Source organism: Vipera ursinii, assembly GCF_947247035.1.
Source record: "Vipera ursinii genome assembly, chromosome: 5".
Lineage (NCBI taxonomy): Eukaryota > Metazoa > Chordata > Lepidosauria > Squamata > Viperidae > Vipera > Vipera ursinii.
The window spans coordinates 29,028,152-29,055,162 of NC_139518.1; the positions used below are offsets into that span (position 1 = coordinate 29,028,152).

General features: G+C 37.3%; 1 protein-coding gene across 1 annotated transcript in view; it reads left to right on the forward strand.

The window, feature by feature from the left end:
* Window positions 1-9,933: 9,933 nt before the first annotated feature.
* Window positions 9,934-27,011, forward strand: part of SLC9A9 (solute carrier family 9 member A9) — a gene marked incomplete at its 3' end in the record, with an annotated part of 228,259 nt that continues 211,181 nt past the window's right edge. Inside the window, exons 1-4 of the mRNA XM_083364697.1 lie at window positions 9,934-10,200; window positions 16,493-16,695; window positions 22,436-22,513; window positions 24,765-24,841. Coding sequence (XP_083220823.1) covers window positions 10,029-10,200; window positions 16,493-16,695; window positions 22,436-22,513; window positions 24,765-24,841 — 530 coding nt within the window. The 5' untranslated portion in view covers window positions 9,934-10,028. The remainder of the gene's footprint in view (window positions 10,201-16,492; window positions 16,696-22,435; window positions 22,514-24,764; window positions 24,842-27,011) is intronic.

Sequence of the window (27,011 nt, forward strand, 5' to 3'; positions counted from 1 at the left end):
AGAATCCATTTAGAACACATAATGACTTCTCTTTTGCAGACTTTCCTTATTTCTGGAGCTATATTTTTATTAAAATCTATAAATTTAGTTGAAGATTTTTCTAATATTTGTCTGCCTTGCAAACACTTGGAAACAACAGAGACTAAAATCATTTAAATCAAAAGTTTAATTTTTTTGAGAGAGACTGTAAATTGAAATTTTGTTCTTTGACAAATTTGTGATCTGAAATTACAGTTTGAAGCTTCTGGCTCTACTTGGTTTTTTCTATGTACATCCCACCAATTAGCTAGACTTAAAAACAAAGCCTTTTTTTTAATTGAAGGGTGTGTATGTCTGCATCGGTGTCTCTCTGTGTGTGTGTATATATATATTTACCAGAAGAGTGATATAGACCAAATGAGGGTTAACTGCAGATTTTTCTGTCCCTAATGAAGGTGCTATTTGAAGATGGATAAAACATTAATATAATCTTTAGAAATTAAGTTTTAGACCTTTGGGTAAAATTGGATAAAAGGCTGGTCAGGATTTTGGGGGAAATTAAACAACTTAACAGGATGGAACTTTTATAGAAAAAGTTGGGAACTGGAGTTTTGGACTTAGAGAGAGAACTGGATAATTTGTGTACACTGGAAGACAGAGAGAAAGAATTTTGTCTTAGGTTTAGGGCTCAGAGAATCCTGAGAATATATGAAAAAAGCTTGTTCTGTTATTTGCTGATTTATTGAGCTGAGAAGAGGAATGGAAGGCGAGACAAGGTCTTTCATGTAAATTCATATTTTGCTGTGATGATACAAATCCCAAGAAATGGTAAAATTTCTGAGGAAAAGAACAAGGGCTCACCTTCTGCAATTTTATTTTGAGGCAAATTAAGATGGATCATGTTGATGAAACTATTTTAAAAGAGATTCCTGTTAGGATGAATGAATGAACCTTTATTATCAAAGTACAACATGTATACAGTGAGATTGGCTGAGCCTCCCTTCGAGCCCCCCCCCCCAACTCTCAGAGACAACAAACCCATCATCTTGTTACACCATGTGAGCTAATTGCACAACACACTGGCCTCGCAAGTCAGTCATACATAGAGTTATTTCCCGTTCAGGAGCCTAACAGCCCATGGATAGAAGCTGTTCTTCAGCCTGTTGGTATGGCTGGCTATACATCTATATCTCCTACCTGATGGTAGGAGAGTAAAGAGGTACGGACCAGGGTGTGAGTCATTCCTGAGAATTTTCCTCACTCTTCCAAGGCAGCGAGCCCTGGCAATGTCATCCAGTAGTGTCAGGGGATAGCCCACGATGTTTTGTGCTGTGCTTATCACCTCTGTAATATCTTCCTATACGCGGCTGTCAAGCCAGCATACCAAACCACAATACAGTGTGAGAGGACGCTCTCTATGGTAAACCGGTAAAAGGTCATTAGTCGTTGTTCTACCCTGTTCTTCCGCAAGACTCTGAGAAAGTGGAGTCTCTGTTGGGCCTTTCTGGCCACCTGGGTTGTATTGACTTTCCAGATCTTTCAAAAAACCAAATATTACTTCTTTCTAACATATATTTTGCAGCAGAAAAGGATTCCATGTTGCTGGCACAAGATGGAGAGAGTAATTTTTATTTTTCAGCATCAAACATATAGACTGAATACTGTCCAAACGGTAAAAACTCTAAGGGGCAAAATCTTGCTCCATAAGTGAGATTCACAGGTAAGATGAGTGTTTATGTTCTGCACTTCGAAGTTAATGCTTTCATTGTGGGATGCAGTGTATTCTGCCTAGCTGCCTTTTGTTTTCTACACCACTTTCCTTCTTCCCATTTTGACTAGTTAAGATTAGTGATGACATCACATTAATTAAACCCTTCACAGCCACTGCCTGGATAGTATTAGCATTTTGCTATTGTTGTTGGCATATTGGCTACTGCTTGGATAGTATTAACATATTGTTAGCATGGATGACCATGGATTTGAATCTGTACTGCCCCACTCCTGGTCCAGTACTTTCAATTCTATACCATGGTGGCTTATTTTTGTACCATACTGGTTTATCGCTTCTTCTCTCTGTTTCCCACTTCATTCAATTTTAAGCCTCTAGATTCCTGAAGATTACAGTAGTTACTTAGCAATATGCTAATGAAACAATATTCATGAAATAATGGTATAGAATGTTTTATGGTACAAATGAATCTTGAGATATGTAGTATCAGTCTGTGCTTTGATTATTTAGGGGGAATTCTGGACCAGTCTGTGACTACAATGAAGATGATATAAGACTCACATGGACTTCAAGGACACCCAGCTTGCTTCTTGTGGTATTGTCATTATCAATATAGTGGTTGTGTGTCTCAAAGAGCTATATTGGCTTTTTTCCAAAGCAAATTTTCATTGAACCCATGGCCGACATTGCTATAGCAACCACTTGCATGCTAACAAAAGTCACTTCATGTATAATCATCAAGTGTCTCTATAGCAACAGCAGCTTCCAGGAAGAAAGGAAAAGAATTCTAAAAGTGTCCCTTGGTTCAAAAGAGTTTTGTGCAGAAATAAGATTAATCTAAAAAGGTTGTGCAGATAAAGCATGAGGTTAAAGCAATGAAAAGTGGATTTGAAAATGTGCACAAACAATAGTTGAAAGACAGTAAAAACAAAGTGTAAGCAATGGATTCCAAGTTAAGCTGAAGAAAACGAGTTGAAATCAAAGGAAAATAAAATGAATAAACTTTGGGGAATAGGTACTACTTTGGAAGCTGAATCCATCACAAACCAGTGTAATTCCTCTATTCCAGCCCTAAAAATATGTAAATTATTCAATATATTCTGAGAAACATGTAGTTTGTCACAAATACTAATAGACATGACTCTAAATTTGGTCTGGTTTTGGTAATTATTCCATGGATCACAAAGTGATCTTCCATCCCCCTTACTCTTTCATTACTGCATCATACAGTATATCTTTGATTATGTTTTACAATAATCAAATTTTCTTTTAATAGATCTTTATTTGCAACATGGGTATTATTATTATTATCATTATTATTATTAATAATAATAATAAGAAGAAGAAGTTGGAAGGGACCTTCCAACTTTATTGAATAAAAACAATAAAGAAAATGTGTTTTTCAGTGCTGTATGTTTTGCGTTAGCCAATTTTTCATACTTCTCAACATAGTTCAGCTGTCGTCTAAAGATTATTTTCATAGTGAACAAAATTAGTGTCTGTTTTTTTTGAAAATATGCCAATATGGCTTCATTATTGAAGACTTCAATTTAATAGAAGAGCTCCTAAGTTAATCTAAAGATGAATTGCAGGAGGAGACAATATTCTTATAAAAAAATCTATCTCAGAATTAAGCATACAGTATGTGTAATTTACTGTAGGGCATGTATTTGTTACATGTTTGCTGCATGTTTTACTTCTTTATTTATACTTAATAAAATATCACAGTGAAACAATGTGCTTTGTCACAAAAGCAACTTAATACTTTTGCAAATTCCGCAAAACATGAAAGTGAGGAGAATGAAATCTTCATTTAAAAATGTACATTGATATGGCAGGAAGAGCCATCCATTGTAAATGGAACCAGCTGCTTTTAGCAGTTCCCTTATGGAGTTAAGCATGTTGAATCTAGAAAACAGAATAGCTACTCTTTCAGTTTTACATTGGGAGAGAGATCAACTAGGAACCCCAACTTTCCTGGGAGAAAAGGTTCATGTCATGGTTCTGTAATTATATTTAAAATAGAATGTAATTAATGAATATGTATATTACTGAAATGTTAATTTAAATAGATGCATTATTCATAATAAAACAGTAAAAGAATCAGACAATATGTTTTGACATGCCTGTTACCAAAAAAATAAATGTACCTCTTTAATACCTTCAGGCCAGACTGAAAATAAATATATGATCTTCACAACAACGTATTTAGTTTGTGTTCTTGTTTAAAAAAATCTATTTGAAGAAAATATTTTTGCCTTCTGAAATACTGAAAGGAAAAAGTGGACAGAAGGACTGCAAGCAATTTGGATTTTTATTTTGTATGCAAATAGAGCCCCCTAGTGGAATATTTGTCCTTGAGATTTGTTACATTATATATTGTGCTTACTAACATGTTTACTTGACTTTCTGATACAGCAGAACAATGCATAAAAATAAGTGCAAGAAAAGAATGAAACAGAATAAGTGAATAATGCTGTAATGATAGACTTACATTTCAACAATGCAATTCCATACATTCTCAGAATTCAATAGTGAGACTTGCTCCAAGTTCATAATAGGATTCCTGTCAAATTATATCATGGATCTAGGAAAAACTTAGGATGCTGAGATCATTATATTTAAAGGATGGAAATAGAGCTGGGAAAATATTCTATGTTGTTTAGAAATTCTTTACTTATTATTATTATTTCTTTAGTGGAATGCAATGTATAAACTTGCATACTTGCATGAATGTAAATGTTTGCCATATTTCAGAGAACCTCAGGGATGCCCAATTTGAAGATAATGTTGCAACACTTATTTTAATGTCCCAATAAATGACAATGAGTTAAACCCAAATTTGTTATCACAAATTTGAGTAGTTCAAAAGGTAAACAAACGTTTGTCGAAATTATTGTCATGTACTATAATGAAAAGCGATTAAAGTGGAATCCAAATATCAAATCCGAATAAGGTAAGAAAGAACAGCTTCACAATAATATTACAAATTTATTTTCTTATTATTAATAATCCTGTTCTTACACTGTAAAATAAAACAAAGCATACTGTTCCTTCTACACTGATGAAGAACAACTTAGGTTCCTGATTTATTTCAAATACACCTCCAAAAAAGGATAATGCTCCAATTTAATTGTCTTCCTCTTACAGTTAGATCTGGGTAGATGCCTTGTTTCTTCATTTCTTAGCAATATGTATTTACAATAAACCTGATGATATCCTGTTTTGGTGCTTGCTTCTAAACATTCTGTCAGTCTGTGTCTACTTTAGGTACTGTCCATCTCTCAGAACAAGAAATAAGAGTTAGTGGCTTGCAATTGCTTTTATATAGAACCCTGTTAAAAGCAACATTTTGGAAGAGATAATCATTCTTTGGAAAAGTGCTTTGGACCAACTTTCACTTTAAATGAGTGAAGCAGAGGCATCTTTTTTTTCTTCTAGAGATCTCCAGGTTCATGCACAGACCTTCTCTTGAGGCTGTCCATGTATGTAGAGACAGCTGCAAGCAACTTCCGAAGCACCCATTTGAGCTGGAAATCAATTGAAAAGAGGTGTATGCATTTCTTGGAGGACGATTGAACAAAAGGAGTGGTATTGTTTCATGCCTTCTCTGTAGGTTTTGTACAGATTTGCCCATTCTGGAAACCAGATGGATGAGATATTAAATTCTTGTTATATTTTTATTGCGTAGCACACCAAAACCTTTGGACTGAGCAATAGAAATAAAAATAAACACTATTTATTGCATAAATTGAAACATGGCATATCACATCACAGACAATATTAACAGAAGACTGTTGGCATATTCAGTTCAACCTATACTGCTCTGTACTTAGTGTGTGTGTGTGTGTATATGAGAAAGAACACCTACTGTATTTGATCACATTTCTACATAGCCATGAGAGTTTTTAAACCAGTGGTGGGATTCAAATATGTGAACAACTGGTTCAAATACCACTTGTGGAAGTCCATTCTGGACCTGGGCAACAAAAAATTAGCTACTGGTTCTGCCAAAGTGGTACGAACTGGCTGAATCCCACCACTTTTTTAAACATAAACAAAATGTATGCATTTGGGGGTTCCAGCTTTGGACAAATGTTGAACTCAAAAAAACCTGAAAAATTAAGTCAAGTATAATTTTTCTGATATGCACTTTTTAGTAAGGTAAAGGTAAAGGTTCCCCCGTACATGCGTGCTAGTCGTTTCCAACTCTAGGGGCCGGTGCTCATCTCCGTTTCAAAGCCGAAGAGCCAGCACTTGTCCTAGGACGTCTCCATAGTCATGTGGCCGGCATGACTAGACACCAAAGGCGAACGGAACGCTGTTACCTTCCCACCACAGTGGTCCCTATTTTTCTACTTGCATTTTTATGTGCTTTCGAACTGCTAGGTTGGCAGAAGCTGGGACGAGTAACAGGCGCTCACTCTGCACTTTTTAGACTACAGTACAAATTACCCAAAATATGGATCAAATTGAATTATCCAACTTCCCTAGGTGCCTGTAATACTTGAATGCAACACATACATTTATTAAGGTACAGGATATATATTTATTTATTTCTGTTTCCTGTTTTGTCCACAAAAGAAGCCTGTGCAGGGTTGTCACTCATCCAGCTTCACAGTCTAAAGAAGAATGAGAAATTACAGTCTCTTAGTTGCTCATCTAATTCCTTAATCAGTATACCAAACTGCTCTCAGCATTAATTGCTAAGCTAATGTATTCAAGTTGCAAAAATACAACAAGGAGCTTTGGAATTTTTAATGTCAAAAGTATTAACAAAATTCATTTTTTAGGAGATTTGTGCTTTGACATTCATAATGTTGTCAAATGAACAAAAATCACAAATGCAATATTCCTTTCCATATATCCTGGATCTGTGTAAGGTGACTTTCTGTTGCTAAAAAAAAAATTAACACCAACTTGTTTTGACTATTGGAATATTATATATGTCTGAGTTCTCTTCAGGGAAATATGAATAAATGTTACTATACAAGAAAAGAAACAGGCAATTATCTTTGATTCCAGAGAGACAGAAAAAGGTAAAATTTGCACAGCTGTAAGGACTCAAGGCATGATTAAAAATCTTTGTGTTGTTGTTACACCAAGAGAGACAACTGCAGTAGTTAACACTTTATAAAGAAAAAAAAATGGAGGAATGAGATTTAATTCATTGACTCTTCTTATTTTTCTCTTGAACTCACTGATTAGCTGGATAAATTCTTTCACCTTACACTTTTTTTTTATTTCCAGTAAGTCAGCAGACAGCCATTTTCATCTTTTCACACTGATAAACATAACCCCACAAGAAAAATCTCTTGACTAGTTCTTGACTAGTTCTATTTAAGAACAGAAAAGAAATAACCAATAAATTGTGTTCTCTTAAAGCATTCTGTTATTCCATATTAGAACTATAGTAGAACAAAAGATAGAACACCTATTTGGATGGATGGAACTTACTCTTTCTGAATCAAACCCATATTAATACAATGAAAATGTTCAGAAAATGTGGTTTAAATGTTATACCCAAACTGTATTTTCAGCAATTGCCAGTTGAACATAATAATTGACAAATTAGTCATGGAATTATTTGACATCTTTCTGAATTAGCTCTTATTTTTCTTTAAAGAGTTTTCTTCTCAGATTTTTTTCTGATTTTTAGAATAGCCAGAGATAAAAGCCTAAGGATTTTCATTGGTTATTTCTCTTCTGTTTTGAAATAGAACTAGTCAAGAAATAGTCAAGATATTTTTCTTGTGGGGTTATGTTTATCAGTATTCTGCCTCTCTTCGATATTCCTCCATTTGTAAAATTCTTCTCCAACCAATGGAAATCTGTACATGTACTGGCATTTAAAACATGAACATCTATACATCTTAAATGCAGGTTATTTCCAGCTAAATCTGAAATCATTTATAGAAGAATTAGTTCTGGAAAAAGTGAAGAACACCAATACAGTTCCTTGGTCAATATTGCTTTGTTTGCTAGATTTGGCTATGGGGTAAGTAGTGCCAGGAGAAGGGCTTTGTATAATGAAGAAAGACCTACTTTATAATCTAATTTTAGCAGTCTGGGTCTCATATGTTCATAAATTTCCCAAAGAAGACATGGGCTTATTTCCAATGGAGAGCTAATCAGCAATGGCTGAACTTATATTCACTGCTTAAGAAAAAAATATTGTGGAATGTAGTAAATATGTACTTAGCCATTTTCTGTTAACTCCCCACATGGAAACTTCTTTCAGAAAGTCAGAAAATAGTTTCCTTGGTTCGAATACAATGCTGAACTTTGATGCAGTCCCTATGATATCACTGAAAGCATGAGGATCTCCAGATGCTTTTCAATCTTCCCAAGTCCAGCAAGTTATAGGCCTAACTGCATGTCTCCTTCAAACTCCTCCCTTATTATACTTAATGTTATGTTTGATGCACTGATGATAACTGAGGCAGGGAAAGGAAAAGATCCAAAATGAACTGATTCCAGTGGTATAATTAGAAGCAGACAAAGATTTTATCCATCCTAAATTCTCAAATAACCATTTAACCTGTGCTGATGATGTAGATGATTGTCTTCATCTACATAGTGTATCTTCATCCCTTATATTCACTTCATTTTTGCTCCAATGGAAGTTGGAGAGAAGGGAGTTTTTCTTCATCTTCTTCATTTTTCGTGTGCTTGGTATGCTTCTGTGGCTTTAAGCAAGGCAAACAAGTAATGTATATAATGTGCTATTTTATCAGATTGTACTCTCTTACATATCTTCCCAGGATATAGGGGGGTTTTTGTTGTTTTTTTGAAAGTGCTATTCCCTGAAAAGCAGAGCAGTGCCAACTAGACGGCTGAATCATTCCTTTCTCATATATTGTATTGTATTTTGCAGTATTCATCCTCCTAAGAGTTAGCTGTGGAAGACCTGAAAGAACAGATGGGGTGAAAACTGATGCTAGCAGGCACTCTTAAGTTACTTAGATCAAATAGACAGAGTCTTCATTTTTTCTGCTGCTATATTTTATACAGTTTTATAAATTATAACTGGCCTTCTGCCCTGAGTCCATAAACTCAGGGCTTTCTTAATCATAGAACACACCAGAACGGAGTTCCAGCACCTTTTTTCAATGGATTTGTGCATGGTAACATTAATAGTATTAACTTACCTTGAACAAAATCCTAGTCTTTTAGATACACTAAAAACTGAAGGGTTTTTTTTTCAACTACAAAGGTAAACCTTGTAGGGTAGGCAAGGCAGGTTGTATGACGTGTGTGAGTTCCGGCACCTTTTTTTCTACAAAAAAAAGCACTGCATAAACTTAATTATAAGCAGTGCTGTAGCCTTAAAATAAATTATCTTACACTGGTAGAGTTGCCTCACCAACAGTATGGCTGCTGCATTCTGGACTAACTATAGATGTTGAGTCCGTTCCGAAGCATTGAATCTGATACAATTGTTCAACCATATTAAAACTTAAACCAGTCACCATGGTATCCTGGTCCAGGTAGGAATATTATAGTAATGATCAGGTCAGAGATTTTCAAATGCCCAGATGTTTATTTACAAATAGCAACTCTATCTTGACTATATTTCATCTGATCTTGTTTTGTCCCATTCTGACTGATTCAGGTTTTTCGTGGCTTTTTCAATTTGGTCCAGAATTCTAGTGGTGCCAACATCATATTACTTTTCTCCCAGTAGTCAGAGATTTCATAGAAATTTTAAGTACCAGAGGAAAACATAGTGTCCTGCAGGATCTAACAAGATTTAAGAACTGGGACACTATCAATGCTGACTAGAGTGTCTTACTCAGATACCACAGAATCACAGTAAAGATTATCCCCAACAGATAGTCCAACAAGATACCAATATATGCTGCAAATCCAGGCCTGTGATTTAAGTAATTTAACCCAGAGTTAGTACATTAGTCCTGCTATAGTGATGATAAAGCTTTAAAATTTTAAACAGTAGTGGCCACTATATTTGATGTAAATATAACACAAATATAATTTATTTATGTTCTTTAACATAATCAGTCCCTCCCTTCCCTAAGGAAAATGAAAACATTGATGAAGCTTCAAGACAGAAAATGAGAGAGGACAGCTTTAAGAAGAAAACAGGAAGTAGTAACCAGAATCCAGTTGAATTCTCAGCTGTGGCAGTGTGCCGAGAGGCTGCAAATAAAGCAGATGTGTTTGTTGTGCTTTTTTATGCTGTCTAGACTTTCTTTTATAAAAGCAGGCATTCAGGATTTAAACTGTGACGTTTTCTTTAGTTCAGCAATCTTCAGTTACTTTGTTAAGAAAGTATTTAGAGTAGTGTTAATAAAGCAAGATGAAGTTGAAGAAACTGCAGTCAATGAAAGATGAGGACCATTTTTATCATCAGGGTGCTCTGGAGCTATTGGTCTTTAATTTTTTGCTCATCCTTACGATCCTTACAATTTGGCTGTTTAAAAATCACAGATTCCGCTTTTTGCATGAAACAGGAGGTGCCATGGTTTACGGTGAGTGTTTTCATTGAAAAAGCTTAGCATTTAAACTTTTTGCACTGCGTGCTTAATTAAACATTTTACCTCAATGGTGAATAAAATCTCAAACAAGAAAAATGCATTAATTTCAAAGTTGCAGAACTGTTGAGCAGTGGAATAAAGAAAAATGCAATTATTCATTCTATCTCTTTCTGTTTCACATGTTTTCTTCTCTCATACGAAAAGTTAGAAGAAATCTTGTCAAGGAATCAAATGTCATGCACACACTGCCAACAAAATTCTTTTTACTGAACATATTAACTTTCCAAACAAATTACTGAGAGCACCAGTCTGGTCCGAAGATATGTTTTAACTGTATGATCAAGCGTATTGAGTAACATTTATCTATCATTATAACAGATGGTGGCAAATCAAGTCTTTATTAAAAAGAAGGAAGATTTGCAGGGTTCAACTTCATGCTCTGATGTAGTTTCAGAAACTTGAACATGTGTATTGTTTTTGCTAGCTTGAAAAAAAGAGTGAAAAATGAAACCCTCCAGATAATTTGTACACACTGCTTTTTTTAAAAAAATGCTGTGGGTTTCCTGTGTTTCATATGGATAAGGATTTCTTCAAACACCACGGCTAAGGAACACATGCTATGTAATTATAAGTTATTATGTGCATTAGTTCTTTTTTAAAATGTGTGCTTATGTTCATTTCCTCTCATAGTGAGAAAACGAAGTTTTTTGTAAGCAGCAAGATCTCACTCACATAGTTAATCAGCATTGTTATACCTATAGGGACAAATAGATTGTAATTGTCTTCAGTGCATAAATTATAATTGCATTTCTATATTATAAATTCAGAGCCCTATCAGGATTTTTTTTGAATGTGCTGGTTTTTAAAAACAATTGTTTGACTATTAAATCACTGGTGAGCTTTGCTTCTCAAAAACAGAAGAATAATTTATGCATATTTCAGTTCTGACAAATTAATGAAATAAGACAATAAAATATATGCATGTCTATGTATATATGAATGTGTGTGTGTGTGTGTGTGTGTATACACATACATACATACATATATACACACAGGCCACAGTTGGAAACTTTGGACCTTCAGCTACAGCTAAATACAGCCCCCAGCATGTTGCATCATTGGCTAGGCTTCTAGAAGTTACAAACATGTACTCCATTTATTTAAGCAATATTTAGTAGATGCGTATAACTAATAACTAACTGAGGTGAAGTGGTCCCATTTAAGGATATGAAACACCACAGCCTGTTAAAGATTTGCAGGGCTGCTTTGAAGCATTCCTGAAATCTTCTAACTATATATCATTACCCCAAAGCTCGTCTACTGAGGAGGTGAAGTATAGTGTTTTCTCTGTGTGCAAAAATGGCTACAGCCGATTTATGGTTTCAAGGAAGAGAGATCTAGAAGAGGACTTTGTTCCTTAAGTAAGCAAATAAGCAAAAGTGAGCCCAAGAGCACAAATTTGAGAAGAATCAAGATAGCAAATCCTGGCCCTATGCTGCTCTTTTGGGCACCATCTCTTAATACATTTTGAAGAATAGGCCAAGCAAAGGATTGAAATATGTTCAGCTGAACACAGAGAATCTCCCTTAAAACTCATGCTCAGTGTGTCAATTGCAAGGGCTGATTTCATAAGAATGAAATGTGAAGCTCCACAACCCATTATTCTTTATTAGGTTTTCCAATCAGTTTGAAGAATTGTACTATACTACAGCTTGAATATTTTTCCTTCTTCCTTTTGTATAAATCTGTTCAGTTGGTGATAAATAATATGGATTTCAACATATCATTCCTCTAAGCCCTCAAAATTTACTGCTTGGAGCTAACATCTACAGGTAATCTTCAGTTAGCAATTGCCTTGGACAGTGGTAATTCACATTTATGATAGTAATAAAAAAGTAACTTTACAACCAACACTCACATTTACCACCTTCATAACATCATGTACATGTTTGCTATTATTGTCAGCTAGGCAACTACAGAAAATGTTGTATATAAAATTGTAAGCACAATCATAGTCATGTGATTTTAGCAACTGCTTCCTATAAAGACAAAGTAGCCAGTCCCCACTGTGATCACTAAATGAGTATTACATATAATGTTATATACAGGTAGTCTTTGACTTACAACAGTTCATTTAGTGACTATTCAACAGCACTGAAAAAATGTCTCTTACAACTGTTTTTCACACTGAACAGTTCCAGATGGTGGTTGGGTCTATACCTACCGCCCTCACTCACAGCCCAGCTGGTGTCTTGGTGGATGCCTGGGAAAGGGCGGCCACTGAGGTACTCAACTGTGTTGTACCCTTGCGACCTCTGACCCGTCGCAGATCCCGTTGGGCTCCATGGTTTTCTGTGGAGCTCCGGGAGATGAAACGTCGGAGACGGGGTCTAGAGAGCAGTTGGAGGTCCAGCTGTTCCGAATCTGACCGATTGTGGGCCGGTTTGGACTCTGACTGGGTGGAGTCTGACGTGGAGGAATCGGACGGTCCTCAGCATGTTATCTGGACTGAGTTCAATCCTGTTTCCCCTGATGATGTGGACAGGATCATGGGGAGGCTGAGCTCCACCACTTGTTTGTTGGATCCGTGCCCCTCCTGGCTGGTTTATGCGGCTCGGGAGGGGACACGAGGCTGGTTCCAGGCAGTAATAACTGCTTCTTTGAAGGTGGGTGTCTTCCCCGCCACCTTGAAGGAGGCGGTGGTGAGACCCCTCCTCAAAAAGCCTGCCCTGGACCCGGCTGTTTTAAATAACTATCGTCCAGCCTCCAACCTTCGCTTTCTGTCGAAGGTTGTTGAGAGCATGGTGGCGCATCAGCTTCCTCTGTTCCTGGAGGAAACTGATTATCTGGACCCATACCAATCGGGTTTCAGGCCTGGTCACAGCATGGAGACGGCACTGGTCGCGCTGGTGAATGATCTCTGGCAGGCTCGGAACAGGGGTTGCTCCTCTGTCCTAGTCCTATTAGATCTCTCAGCGGCTTTCGATACCATCGACCATGGTATCCTACTGTGACATCTCAGGGGGCTGGGAGTGGGAGGCACCATTTTATGGTGGTTCTCCTCCTATCTCCTGGGCCGCTCACAGTCGGTGTTGATGGGAGGGCAGAGATCCACCCCGAGGCCTCTCACTTGTGGAGTCCCTCAGGGGTCGGTTCTCTCGCCCCTCCTGTTCAACATCTATATGAAGCCACTGGGCGAGGTCATTCGTGGTTACGCTGATGATACCCAACTTTTTCTCTCCACCCCGAACCAACCCAGCGATGCCCTTGCCGTGATGTCCCGTTGCCTGGAGGCGGTCCAGGTCTGGATGGGGAAAAACAGGCTTCGTCTCAATCCTGCCAAGACTGAGTGGCTTTGCGTATCGGCATCTTGGGCTAACCAAACTATTCCACCTTTAATGATGGGGGGTGAGGTGTTACCCCCCCATTGATAGAGCTCGCAACTTGGGTGTCCTCTTGGACTCACGGCTCAATTTTGAAGATCATATAGGAGCCGTGACCAGGGGAGCTTTTGCCCAGGTTTGCCTGGTGCGCCAGTTGCGACCCTACCTGGACTGAGATGCCCTACGCACAGTCACTCATGCGCTCGTGACCTCCCGTTTAGACTACTGCAACGCTCTCTACATGGGGCTGCCCTTGAGGACCACTCGGAGGCTTCAACTGGTGCAGAATGCGGCCGCGCGAGTTGTGATGGGGGTTTCCCGATCCTCCCATGTAACACCTCTGCTCCGTGAGCTGCATTGGCTTCCGGTTGCCCTCCGGGTGAGATTCAAGGTGCTGGTGATGACCTATAAAGCCCTAAATGGCTTGGGTCCGGGATATTTGAGGGAGCACCTGCTGCCAGCATCAAGTTCCCTTCGTCCAGTGCGCTCGCAGAGGGAGGGTCTTCTCAGGGTGCCACCGGTAAAAGACTGCCGGCGGATAACACCCAGGGGGAGGGCCTTTTCTGTGGGTGTGCCTGCCCTCTGGAACCAGCTGCCCATGGAGCTCAGGACTGCCCCTGACCTACGTTCATTCCGCCGAGACCTGAAGACTTGGCTCTTTGAGCTCTCTGGCCCAGGCTGAGAATTTTAACTGGGGTTTTATTTTCAGGGATAATTTAATCTTTTATTTGTCTTTTAACTTTGTATTTTGTATTGGTGTGATTTTAAAATGCCCTGTAAACCGCCCTGAGTCCTTCGGGAAAGGGCGGTATATAAATCTAATAAAATAAATAAATAAAATAAATATCCTTTTTATTTCTTCTACTTTGCTTTTTTAAAAATAAATGTTTTAAGAAGAAATGTAGAAAAACTATAGAAGTGTTTAGGTCTGAATACTTTCCTATTTCTTTCCAAATTCAACATGCTATTGAGTTACTGACTGTTGCATCCCCATGGTTGTCCGTCTAAAATATTCATGAATGGATTAGTTTCTCTACAATAATGTAAGGTATGGTAAGAAATAGGCTGATATTTATTTTGTTTTGTGTTGTACTTGAATCAGCAATTCTGATTTAATTGATCCTGCTACTATTATTAGTTTAGCCTAATATAATCAAACAGATTGCCTTAACCCTTCTTATTCAGCAAATCATCAGAGAGTAAAATAAAGTTGTCCCTGAAAACATAGGAACATTCTGGAAAGGAAGTGGATTTGTCCCTGCTTGATTTCCTATTCATTCTTCACTTACCTGTGATTACCCTAACAGAAGATATACCATCGTTTCCAGGAATTTTATAGAATCATTATTTATTCCTTAACTCTTGACAAACAGTATTTCTTCTTGATAATAAAATTATAATTCTAGTTTTAATAATACTTTCTAATTTCATAAAAAACCTGATCAGATTTACTTTTACCAAAAGAATATAGTTCAATCAATTTTTTTTACATAGCAACTTACTGCACATATTGATGGACTGTCTACTAAAGGGACTATGCTGACTATGTAAACTGCTTAGAGCAGGGGTGTCAAACTCAATTTCATTGAGGGCTGCATCAGCATTGCGGCTGCCCTCAGGGGGCCGGGTGGGTGTGGCCTGGGTGGGCGTGGCTAAAGTGTGTATGGCCTTCTGGGTGGGCATGGCCAGCTCTACATTGTTCGCATCAAGGGTGCCTATGGGGGCCTGGGCAGGAGTGGGACAGATCTGAGGGTCTCTGGTAGGAGGAGGGTCTCTGGGCCAGGGCCAAGGCAGTGGGGGCCGTTCCCTCACTGTTTCCAGGATGGCTTCGTGGGCCACATGAAACCACTTTGCGGGCCGGATCTGGGCCCCGGGCCTTGTGTTTGACATGTCTGGCTTAGAGAGTGCTCTAAAGCACTATGAAGAGTATAAAAGTCTAAGTGCTACTGCTACTGCTAACATATTCTCATGCAGACCTATAATACTTTTATTACATGTGATAATAGTTTGAACTTTGAAGTATAATGGAAGAGATATGTTATTTTAAAAGTTCAAGTCTGTTACTAATCACTCAGAAAGAAAAGCATGAAAAATAAAACAACTTTTTCATTTGAAAATGAAATACTTGTACTTGATCAAAGTCAGAATAGATAAGTATACTTGTGTATCACAGACAATTGATCTGTGGGTTGTCACCTCCTTGCTATCAAAATCTGAGTCTTCTTTGCAGAGGCATATTGTACTATCATAAAAATTGTAGGCAATACATCTAAAATTAGTAGAGCTTCTATATTGATCTAAAGATTTGCATTTTCATTTTTGAAAACAGCATGGATGGAATTCCATAAATGGAATATTATATATTACACAAACTTTTAAGGGCTATGGGTTTGATACTCATTTAATTCTGTAATTAAAGGTCAACAGGCAAGCTGATGACCTGAGCTTTTCCTTTAAAAAAAAGCCTTCTCCAGCTTTGTGCTGTCATCTATAACTTCCATAATTCTACCTTTGGCCATACTAATTGAGAAATTTTGTTTGTAAGTAATATTTAATTTTAAAAAATCAAAAGAAAGGCAGGAATGCAGTACTCAGGGGAAAATGCTTCATTATTCAGTATTTTTAGCACAATTTACCTGTGTCACAAAATGCTTTTTTAAAAAGAGAATGGGTATTTATTGGTATTGTGCTTTGATATGCCATGATGCTGTGCAAATCACCTGAAACAAGTGTTTCAAACTATGTGGGGCAAATAACTGATACAAAAGTAGGTGCTTTGTAGAGTATCCCCTGAGTAGCTGCTTCCAAAGCTACTCCCAGTTGTCCCTCATACATGTGCATATGCATCCATTTTGCTTTGGGGAAAAACCTTTCATTTTCATGGACTGTCTTTGTCTCTCTAGGTCTCATCATGGGATTAATTTTACGGTATGCCACAGCTCCGTCTGACTTTGAAATTGGAAATGTCTATAACTGTGATAAACTCAAGCCTGGCTTACCCACCCTGCTTGTCAACATCACAAATCAAGTGTATGAATATCAGTACAGAAGGGAAATTAGCCAGCTTAATGTCAATGCACACCAAGGGAACGCAATGCTGCAAAAGGTAAGATAACATCTTCTCAGCGTAGGTAATCTTATATTACTGTTATTTCTGATTAATTATAATGCTCCTAAGAAGAGAATCAGAGTGATTTAAATGTGCAGTCCAAGTAGTTTATTACCCATCTTAATTGTCTATTTGCAATAAGAAAACAAGCACATCTATTTCATCCTTCCTGCTTTCACACTTCAAAGGCTGTGGTGAATATGAGAAAATTTTACATGGAAGTCATGTCATGCAAAAAATTAGAAAGAAGCTATCAATCTCTGTACGATAAAATGCTGCTTTTCAGCCTTCCTAGTTCCACCATTCACTCTCTTCAGGAATCTGGGACCCACCAAGACAACAACAAAGAAAAAAAAGAAAGAAAAAACCCTGCTGGTTCCTAAGCCTAAACCACTCGGAGGCTTCTCTTTCATTTGAATTGCTCAGTTGTTTTCCCTGTTACATTCTGAGTGACAATGCTTTAGCCTTATAGAAGGCTAAAATATTTAGGAAACAATATCTGAAATTGCATTGTCCTCTTTCTAATCCTTTTTCTTTCTTTTTAATGAAGGAAATTCCAATAAGTAAATAAAATAGCAAACCAACTACAGAAAGTAGATTACAATAATTATGTTCTGATTTTGAGAATTTGAACATTTGGCTTCTTAAAAGTGTGCCAGTTTCCTTTTTGCTGGGTCATTCTTCACCAAGCTATATTTGAAGCTATGAAAGGTGAATAAAATGTTTCTCTTGGTTTAATTTTCAGGTTAATATACCATTTGGATTTGTCAGTGCAAAATTATAAAAGTTCTTGCTCCTAATTTCCTCTCATAAAGATGTCAATGCAGCAAAATGTACTTTTGCTGTTAATGTCCAGCTAGTTGACATTAGTTTAATAAACCAAAGTAAGCAGAATGCAGAAATTTTTGAAAAATGCTGAGTTTACACTTCCTGTTTATCATTTAAGCTTTCTGCTGGACAAGAGAAAAAAGGAAGTCATTTTGTAGTCTGTATTGTTACAGAACTAAATAATTCATCTAGGATCACAACCCCATAAAAGGAAGGTACTTTATGGGAAGAAAAACATTTGGCTAATGACATGCTCTTGCTTTTAAGGTTATTAATCTAGCAGAAACAAATTGAAGTTACAGCTGAATTCAAATCCTTCTAAAATGATATTTTATACAGTGGGCTTCTGTTTTACATTGTTAAATAGTTATTAAAACTTAAGTATAAAAATGCAGGCAAATTTTCTTTATCATGCACAAGCAATGCTGCTGAAAAGATGGATTCAGAAAGATGATTCATTTTAAAGCCAGCTTCAAGCCCCTACAAAGCTGGAAGCAGTTGAAAGTAGAGCCAACTTATACCCAACTGAATTGCAACATGACTGACTGCAAACTAATGCAATTTTCCTTTTGTTACACTGAAATTCAAGACCTTCCCAGCTGTGGGAATCCTTGCATCATTCTCCCTCTTTCTCTGGGCCCCACCCAACTTACCTCTCCTCCTGATGAAGTAGTTTTTCTTAATCTTGTCATATTTAAGATGACAGAATCCCAGAATTCTTTAGCCAGCATGTTAAAGTTGCTGAGCTTGACAAATAGGGCCATAGAGGATCTTATTTCACAGTTCTTTGAAATACAGCAAACAGCACAGCCCTTCTCCTTCCCCAACTACAGTTCAATCCAGTTTTTGAAAAATCACTCAAGCAAATGCAAAGAACAAGGAAGGAAAGATTTACAACATCTCAGCATCCTTTCTAAAATTAAGATAGCATATCTTTTTGAGCCTCAAAGTTTATTCCAATAGATACCATTGATTAACTTTGAAAACCTGTATGAGATTTTTTAAATTTTTCATGTTTTCCTCACTTTTTCCCAAATTTTGTGTATGTGCATCTGGACATTATGCTGCTTATTTTAAAAATAAATTATGTGAACATTTGATGCAGAGGATTTCACGGTTGCTGTACAATCCCTTGTGTTTTTTGAAATTTCATAAGATTTTTCATAAGAAAAAAAGCCTTAAAATACTTCTTATTTTTCTAAGAGTTAGCATGAAGGGAAGATTATTTGCAGAAAGCTTTAGAGTCACCCCACTAGAAAGACTAAGATGTGTCATGAGATTCAACCTGAGTAATGGCTAAAGGTAAAGGTTCCCCCACACATGTGTGCTAGTCATCTCCAACTCTAGGGGCCGGTGCTCATCTCCATTTCAAAGCTGAAGAGCCAGCACTTGTCCAAGGACGTCTCTGTGGTCATGTGGCTGGCATGACTAGACACCAAAGGCGCACGGAATGCTGTTCCCTTCCCACCGTAGTGGTCCCTATTTTTCTACTTGCGTTTTTACCTGCTTTCAAACTGCTAGGTTGTCAGAAGCTGGGACGAGTACACGGCACTTGGGATTCAACCCACCAAACTGTCGACCATCTGATCGACAAGCTCAGCATCCTAAGCCACTGAGCCACCACGTCCCTTGAGTAATGGCTACTAGCCATAATTCTTTGTTACTGGGATGCCATCAGTAGGGGAAATCATCTTCCATATTCATAACTTACACTTTCTTCAAATGTCCCCTTGATTTTGGGGAGGCTTTACCAGAGAATGGGTCTTGAGCAGACTCCCTACAATTGAGCCTTGGTGGAGCAGTGGGCTAATGCCTCCTTAAGTAACACCAGCTGCCTGCAATTAGTGCAGGTTCGCATCCCACCAAGCTCAAGGTTGACTCAGCCTTCCATCCTTCTGAGGTAGGTAAAATGAGGACCCAGATTGTTGGAGGCAATAAGCTGACTTTGTAATAATGCCGCTTGAGGGGGGCGAAAGCCCTAATAAGCAGGCATATACATAGAATGAAGGCTATTGCTAAGCACATTTGATTTGTGTTTAGATTGTAAGCGGCCCTGAGTCTTCAGAGAAGGGCGGGATATAAATGGGATTAAAATAAAATAAAATAAAATTCAAACCACTACACCTCCAGTCAAGTTCTGAAGACTATTAAATTGAACCCAAGTCATCTTTGCATAATTCTTTATCTACTTTCTTATCTATTCAGATATATTTCTGAAAAACCTACTGTAAAACAGGATATAATATCTTAAATTTACATGGTTATTTTACCATGTTTCTAAAATATATAGAAGACAGTGATCTGGTTTATACATTATACTATATTATGGTTTATTTAATCACAGATAACTGTGTTCATACAATACACTAAACTAAAATCAGACAACATTATAATTTGCTGTAATGGGAAGGCAATACAGATTAAGAAAACAATTTAGATAAATGATATGAAATTTCCTTTCAATAGTTTGCTCTTTATTTATGTATCTTGAACACTAGTAAGTGAAATGTCCTTAGAGGCAAAGCAGTACCATTGCCATAGTACCAAGCATTTCCTCTTGGTCCAGGTGGGAATAGAAAGCCTAACAAAGGATTTTATATTGCTGTTAATGAGTAGAAACACTCTTACTGAAATTTCAACTAATATTTTTGTTAAATAAAATTGATTTACAATAATAAAAAACCTTCAAAAGGCAGATATTAATTTGTCCTAGATTATATTAGGGAAGGCCAGCCAGAAGATCTGTTCCTCTAAATTATGGTCGTCACTGAACATTTTGAAGGTTAGATAATGTTTTTGTATTTTCTCTGTAAAATTGGATTGATTAAGTCTAATGAGATGATTAGATTTAATCCTTTTACATGTTACTTAGAAAATTTTTGAGTCTGTGGTTCTCAAAGATTGGACTGATTCTTTGTGATGCATGTCGACCGAACACTTGCTGTATCTGACTGACCAAGATTGCTAGAGAAAGGGTCAGAGTCACATGGCAGTCAACACTTCTTTGAGAAATGCAGTTGTCCATCCACTCCTCAAAAGGCCAGTCTTTGATCCAATGTTAATGAATAACCACTGTTCACTTTCCAACCCTTTCTTCTTAGGAAAGTTTTGAGAAAATGGAGGTTTAAAAATTACAAAGAATTCTGATAGAAACGAATTATCTGGACTAATGGCTGCCTGGATTCAGGGCTGGCACTGGGTAGAAATTGTATTAATTGCTCTCAAGAGTTGAATGGGGAATCTTGAAGATCCATGGATAGATTTCAAGGAATCTATGAACATGGATAGCAGAAAAGTTACAGATTTATTTTCACTACAGTAAATACTTAGGTATTTACACACATTTTTCTGAAAAGGAATTCACAATTTTTCATAGACTCCCAAAGAGGGCTCATGTCAAAAAAATTAAATAACTTCTGTTGTAAAGTCATTGGTTCAATTTTTTTATTATCACATACATTAATACATTCCAGTATTATTTTTGTTGTTAATTTGTGTATTGTACATCAACTAGAATTTATTTTGCACTGAGGCAATAAATAAATCTCAAATAAGTAAAGAGGTTAAGATATTTTCTTTCCACCATTTTGATGTTACTATGACTCTCCATGCTCTTCAATCTGAAGCCCCCCAGTTGGAAATTTTCCTTTCAAATGTCTTCCCTAGGGATTTAACTGCTAATATTCTGAAGTAAATTTCAAAAGCATTTTTTTCCTTTCATCACATTGAATAAGAACTGATAGAGTAAAAATCAGAGAATATTTATGCATGGTACATTTCTATACTGCAGTGTTAATTCATTTGCCCACCTTAGCCCTGAAGCATTCTTACATTCTTTGTTGGGCCTGTACCAAAATGTATATGCTCATATAGGTAACACATCTACTCTTAGAGATGGCCCTAATATTCCAAACAATGGAGCAGCTGTGTTAAGCTGCAAGTCTTGACATACAGACAACATCTGCTCCCTAAAACCATGAGCTACCCAAGCAGCTGGCTGCCCAGAGTGCAGGAAAAGAAACTGCCCTATTCCCCACACTGAAATAAGATTCAGCTGTTACTCTAGCTGGGTTCTGTACATGAATAGATGAAGTAGCAACATTATACCCTTTGCCTTAAGTAACAAAATATCTCAGGATGGTTCCAGGTGCCAGTTAATGGCAACCTGGAACGTGTGTTCCTCAAGGAGTTGTTGGGTATAAGTGGGTGGTACGCTAACAGAGAAGATACCCCACATCACACCTCCAAACCCTTTGTTTTAATTTTTGTAAGGTTAATCCACTTTATATTTATAACTACTAGTATGTGTTGTTTTATCTTGATTTAAGCCACTCAGAGTTTTCAGAACCACAAGATAGATGGCAAGTAAATTTGATAAACAAACATCCAGAAACTGTCTACTAAAGTTTCACTGCTTCAACAGGAGTTCCCACAGATGGACATTAAACCAATTGTTCTTAATCACTTTCAACTCAGCATTTGCAGAAAACGAAACATCACAATATTCTTCTTTTCATTTTGAAATTCATCTGAATGTTTCATTATTTGCAAATTTGCAAATTGCCATTTGAAAGATCCAATTTGAGTCAGTGATCACTTGAGATTGGCTCCTGCAGCATTGTCCTGAGCCTTGTGTATTTGCCTTCATTCATGATTTGCTATTTTATCATTCCGTGTCTTACACATTTTTTCTCTATACATTTTTCACCTGTACTAAAAATGTATAAGGAATGTTTTAGACATTTTTTATACATTTTTAGTACAGGTAAGGGATCAGAAAGAAATGTTTTCCTAAATATTGGTCTATGTTATTGATGTAAAATGTTAATGATGTAAAATGTGATACTTTTAAAATATCTAATAAAACATATTTTATGTTTCTTTATCTGCTTCTTGTTTTTTCTGGCAGATGACCTTTGATCCTTCCATCTTCTTCAATGTTCTATTGCCTCCCATTATTTTTCATGCAGGATACAGTTTAAAAAAGGTAAGTGGTTTCTTTTAATAGTAGCAGACAGTCTGCTGCCTATGACTGGGGCATTATGAGGGCCAAAGTGTTTTAATTTGACCAGAGAGATCAAAGAAAGAAAGAAAAATGTTTCCAACTTTGAATTACCATTTTGATTCTTTTTATAATAGTTAAACCATGTAGACTTTCCCTGCAAGTGGTTAAATTAAGTATGCAATATAAAAAGTGGCAAATCTGTAGACCTAATCATGAAAAAATTAGTTTGACTCTGTTTATGACCTCAGTCCTGGCTGTATTAATTCACTGGATACTTTTAAAATTATAATATTGCAATACAGTACACAAAACACTTCAAGTCATTCTCTGTTTGGGGAAAAATTACTCAGGATTTCTAAACTCAACTTTACTTAGAAAAGTGTCTGATCTTTCATATACCGTATTTTCCGGCATATAAGATGACTTTTTAACCCATGAAAATCACCTCAAAAGTTGGGGGGTCGTCTTATACGCCGAGTCGTCTTATACGCTGGAAAAATACCTCTCGGATCTTTTCTCTTTTCTGCTGGGCGGCGGGATCGCTGGGTGAATGGAGGTAGGCATGGCGACACGTGGTAAAGTGGCTGACGGGGAATGGCAAATGGGTGATGGAGGGCAAACTCTCGTCAGCTTCTGGGGCGGCTACTGCAGCTGCCGCCGTTGCTCTCTCTAGGACTGGCCATGCTAGCACCTCCAATGCTGGCTGTCAGGTCCCCGATGAGAGGAGGGGCAGGCAGTCCCCAGAGGCACCCCGCTCGACCATAGGAAGGGAGCACCTTTGCTCCCGCTGAGGCACCGCCTGACTCGCGCCGACCAGAAGAATTGCTTGCCCAGTCACGGAATGCGGAACTGAGAGCAGCAGCGCACCAGGCGAGAGAGCTCAGAGAAAAGAAGGCGAGGCGCCCATTTGGCGGGGAAGGAGCAAAGCTGGGCAAATCACAGAGCAGGCGGGCGGGGTTTAAAAGTCAAGGCGGGCGGGACGTGGAGACGTTCTGCAGTTAGAAGTAACGAAGGAGCCTCCAGGCGCTTTCTGGATTGGATTGTGCAAACTGAGCGTGCCACTACAGTCCTCGTGTTTCCCAGGGTTGCCTGTCATGCCAGAGGTATTCCCTGTAGCCCCAGATTCTTTAGCTCCCCACTTTCCTTAATTCGGGCGAATTTTGTGCTCCGTGGAGAAACATTAATACGCAAATGCCGTTTGTTTAACCGCGCAAAACTCAGGGGAAACCTTGGTATTTGGGAACGGAAAGGCTTAAGCCTTTTCATTTCTGTTTTATGCACGGGCTGGGAGGGTCACAAAGTTTACCTCTTTTATTTTAGCAACATCGTGAAACTTATAAAAAAAGGGTACTAACACTGAACGAGTTGTTAATATGCAGATTGTGTGCCAGGAAGTGAAATATTGAGTTATTAGCCCAAACCCTATAATTTAACATGAAAAGTAGGGGGTCGTCTTATACGCCGGGTCGTCTTATACGCCGGAAAATACGGTACAGTAATACAACACACAGTTAATCTTATGAAAAAGAATGAAAGGTGTTTAAATTTTTGATACAACACAATATTCTACACTCTTCTTGATATATTGAGACTATATAACCTGATCATTGTTTAATAAAAATTCTGATATCAACACCTGTTGCTATTACTTTGAAAATAGGTCAGTTTTCAAATTAAAATTAAGATAATAGCCCAGTTAAAGTCTTTTCAACAATATTGCTTCTATAGAAGGTTATATTTAAGTGGCCTATCCCAAAAGTGAACAGCAGTACCTCTTCTATCTGTAATTTATGCAATGCAACTGGAAGAAATGTGTTTTATTGACCAGACCCTTAAATATGTTTTGGAGAAGATATTTCTTACTTACTGGAATGTAGGCATTGACAACTGTAATTAAATATAAAAAGTGTTGAAACCAGTAAGGTAGTGTAGGATTTGATTAAAGCGTACAATTAGAGTTTAGTCTAGTAGTTGAGTCAAGAGGCTAGGAGTGAGTTCAAGTTCTGCCTTAGCTATGAAAGGCAGCTAGGTGATCTTGGGGCAATTACTCTTTCTCAGCCCAACTCACCTCACAGAGTTGCTGTTGTTGGGAAACTAGGAGGAGAAATGTGTGTCGGATAGGTTTTCTGCCTTGGGTTATTTGTAAAAATAACAGGCGAGATATAAACAAATAAATAACACGATGAAATATACAACATTCACAAGATTATTTTTATCTCTTTTTTTTCCCCAGAGACACTTTTTTCGCAATTTAGGATCCATTTTAGCATATGCTTTTTTAGGAACAGCTGTCTCTTGTATTGTAATAGGGTAAGTAAAATCCATTTTTCATTATCTGCTGTTATGTCAGACTGATACATTGGGGTAAAGAAAACCTGTTTGAGGAATTCTGTATTTCAGTTATACTTTTTAAAAATTGCAGTCCGCAAACATATAAGTAGTCTTCACTTAGCTACTACATTGGGACCAACAATTCCATCACTAGACACTGTGGTCAGTCACTAAAAAGTTACATGATCACAAGGGACTTATATCACTTCCTATTCAGTCATTAAATGAAACACTGAATTAAGCAAGACACATGACTATCACTTGCAATTTTACTTGTGCATTTTCTATTAACTCTGCTTGTTGGAAGTTGGTTGTAAAGCATACAGGTAGCCATCATGTGATTGTGGAACACCACAATAGATGCAAGGATTTGTGTTTGTAAATCACCTCTAGACAAGATGAGAGGCACACAAATACAATCAGTAAATAAAAATATACATTATTCATTTCAATACATCAATCACAATACAAATAAGTTTTTACACCATTGTAACTTTAAAAAGTCATTAAATGAGATTGTTAGTAAGCAAGAACTACCTATGTACTATATATTCTCCCTGCGGTGTTTTTGTTTTTTTTTACTAAAACCCACTGTGCGCTCCCACAGAGAGGGCCTCCTCAGGGTGCCACCGATCAGAGAATGTCGATTGGTGGCCCCCAGGGGGAGGTCCTTCTCTGTGGGCGCCCCGGAGCTATGGAATCAGTTGCCGGTTGAGCTTCGGATGGCACCCGACCTTCGCTCCTTCCGTCGCGATCTGAAGACACTCTTATTTGAACAAGCCGGCCTGGCCTGATGGGGGATGGGTTGGGTTTTTATTGTTATTTTTAATATATGTATTTACTGTTTTTAGTTGGGCATATGTTTAATTTTCTTTTAACTTTTGTATTTTTGTATTTTTTATATATCTGCCCTGTTCACCGCCCTGAGTCCTTCGGGAGAAGGGCGGTATATAAATAAAATTATTATTATTATTATTATTATTATTATTATTATTATTATTATTATTATTATTATTATTATTACTTGAATAATGTTGTGTAAGCATGAATACTGTTATGTATTCATCGAGATATATTTCTTTATATGCATTGTGGTTTGAATATTGGGTAAAACAACTATTTTTATACATAAGCAACAGTTTCAAGTTAGATTGTATTTGAGAATTTGAAACAGTTAGAATTTCTTTTCTCATTTTTTTTAAAAAACAACAAGTTCAAAAATTTGTTTTCTTAAATTCAGGTTAGTTCTTATTCACTCTAATCCTCCCTTCTCTAGTTTCCTCCTTTGTAGTTAACGGTAATTTTCTCCAACTATAGTCAATTGATACCTCAGTATTCTGTGGAGATTGTACTAAGCGATCCAGGTTAATGTAAGGCAACAAAAAAACGGGTGTCTGGTAGCACCTTTTCTAGTTAACACATTTTATTAAAAAGCACTTTGGAGCTAGTTCATCAGCTACATAGAGCAACCAGATTGATGTAGGAATTAAAGTGGGGTAAAATGGGGTGGGGAAAAGGGAAGGGAAGATAGGTTGATTCTATAGGTAAGTTAGATGTAAGACATATTCTAAGTAATTTACCAATTAACAATTGCAATGTATTAAAAATTCACTGTGTTTGTTGAGACCATCTGAGAGGTCTCAAGGAAATCACCAGGCAATCTCAAAAGATCTCAACAAAGACAAAGCAACCTATGTGGCTTTTTAAGAATTAATAGACAACTCTTTAACATAATCAATTTCCTCTTGATTTATTCATTTCATTTTAATAAAACAGAAGCTCAGAGGAACCTATGTAGCTGTCAAAAATGGAGGCAATCCTTTGGTCCCCAAAATATTTCTCCTCATTCAGATTGTATGCATGAAAGTTGGGTTCCAGCATGAGTAAGCAAGACTGTATCTAAGATTTTAGTGGAACCACAATGAATAGGAGAATAATATATGTTTTTCAAGGATTTCTAGGATAGTTGGTCTTTTGGGGGAAAAATAGTAATGGTGGTGGTGGTTGCTGTTGCTACTTTAGCTGTTTTCAATGGTGAGGCCTATTTTAGAGTTTCTGAACAGCTTTAAAGATACGGCTCTGTTAATGTGCCTGAGAATCTGGTTATGAGAAGGAAGGAATGTTACATATTTTTGCCACTTTATACTTA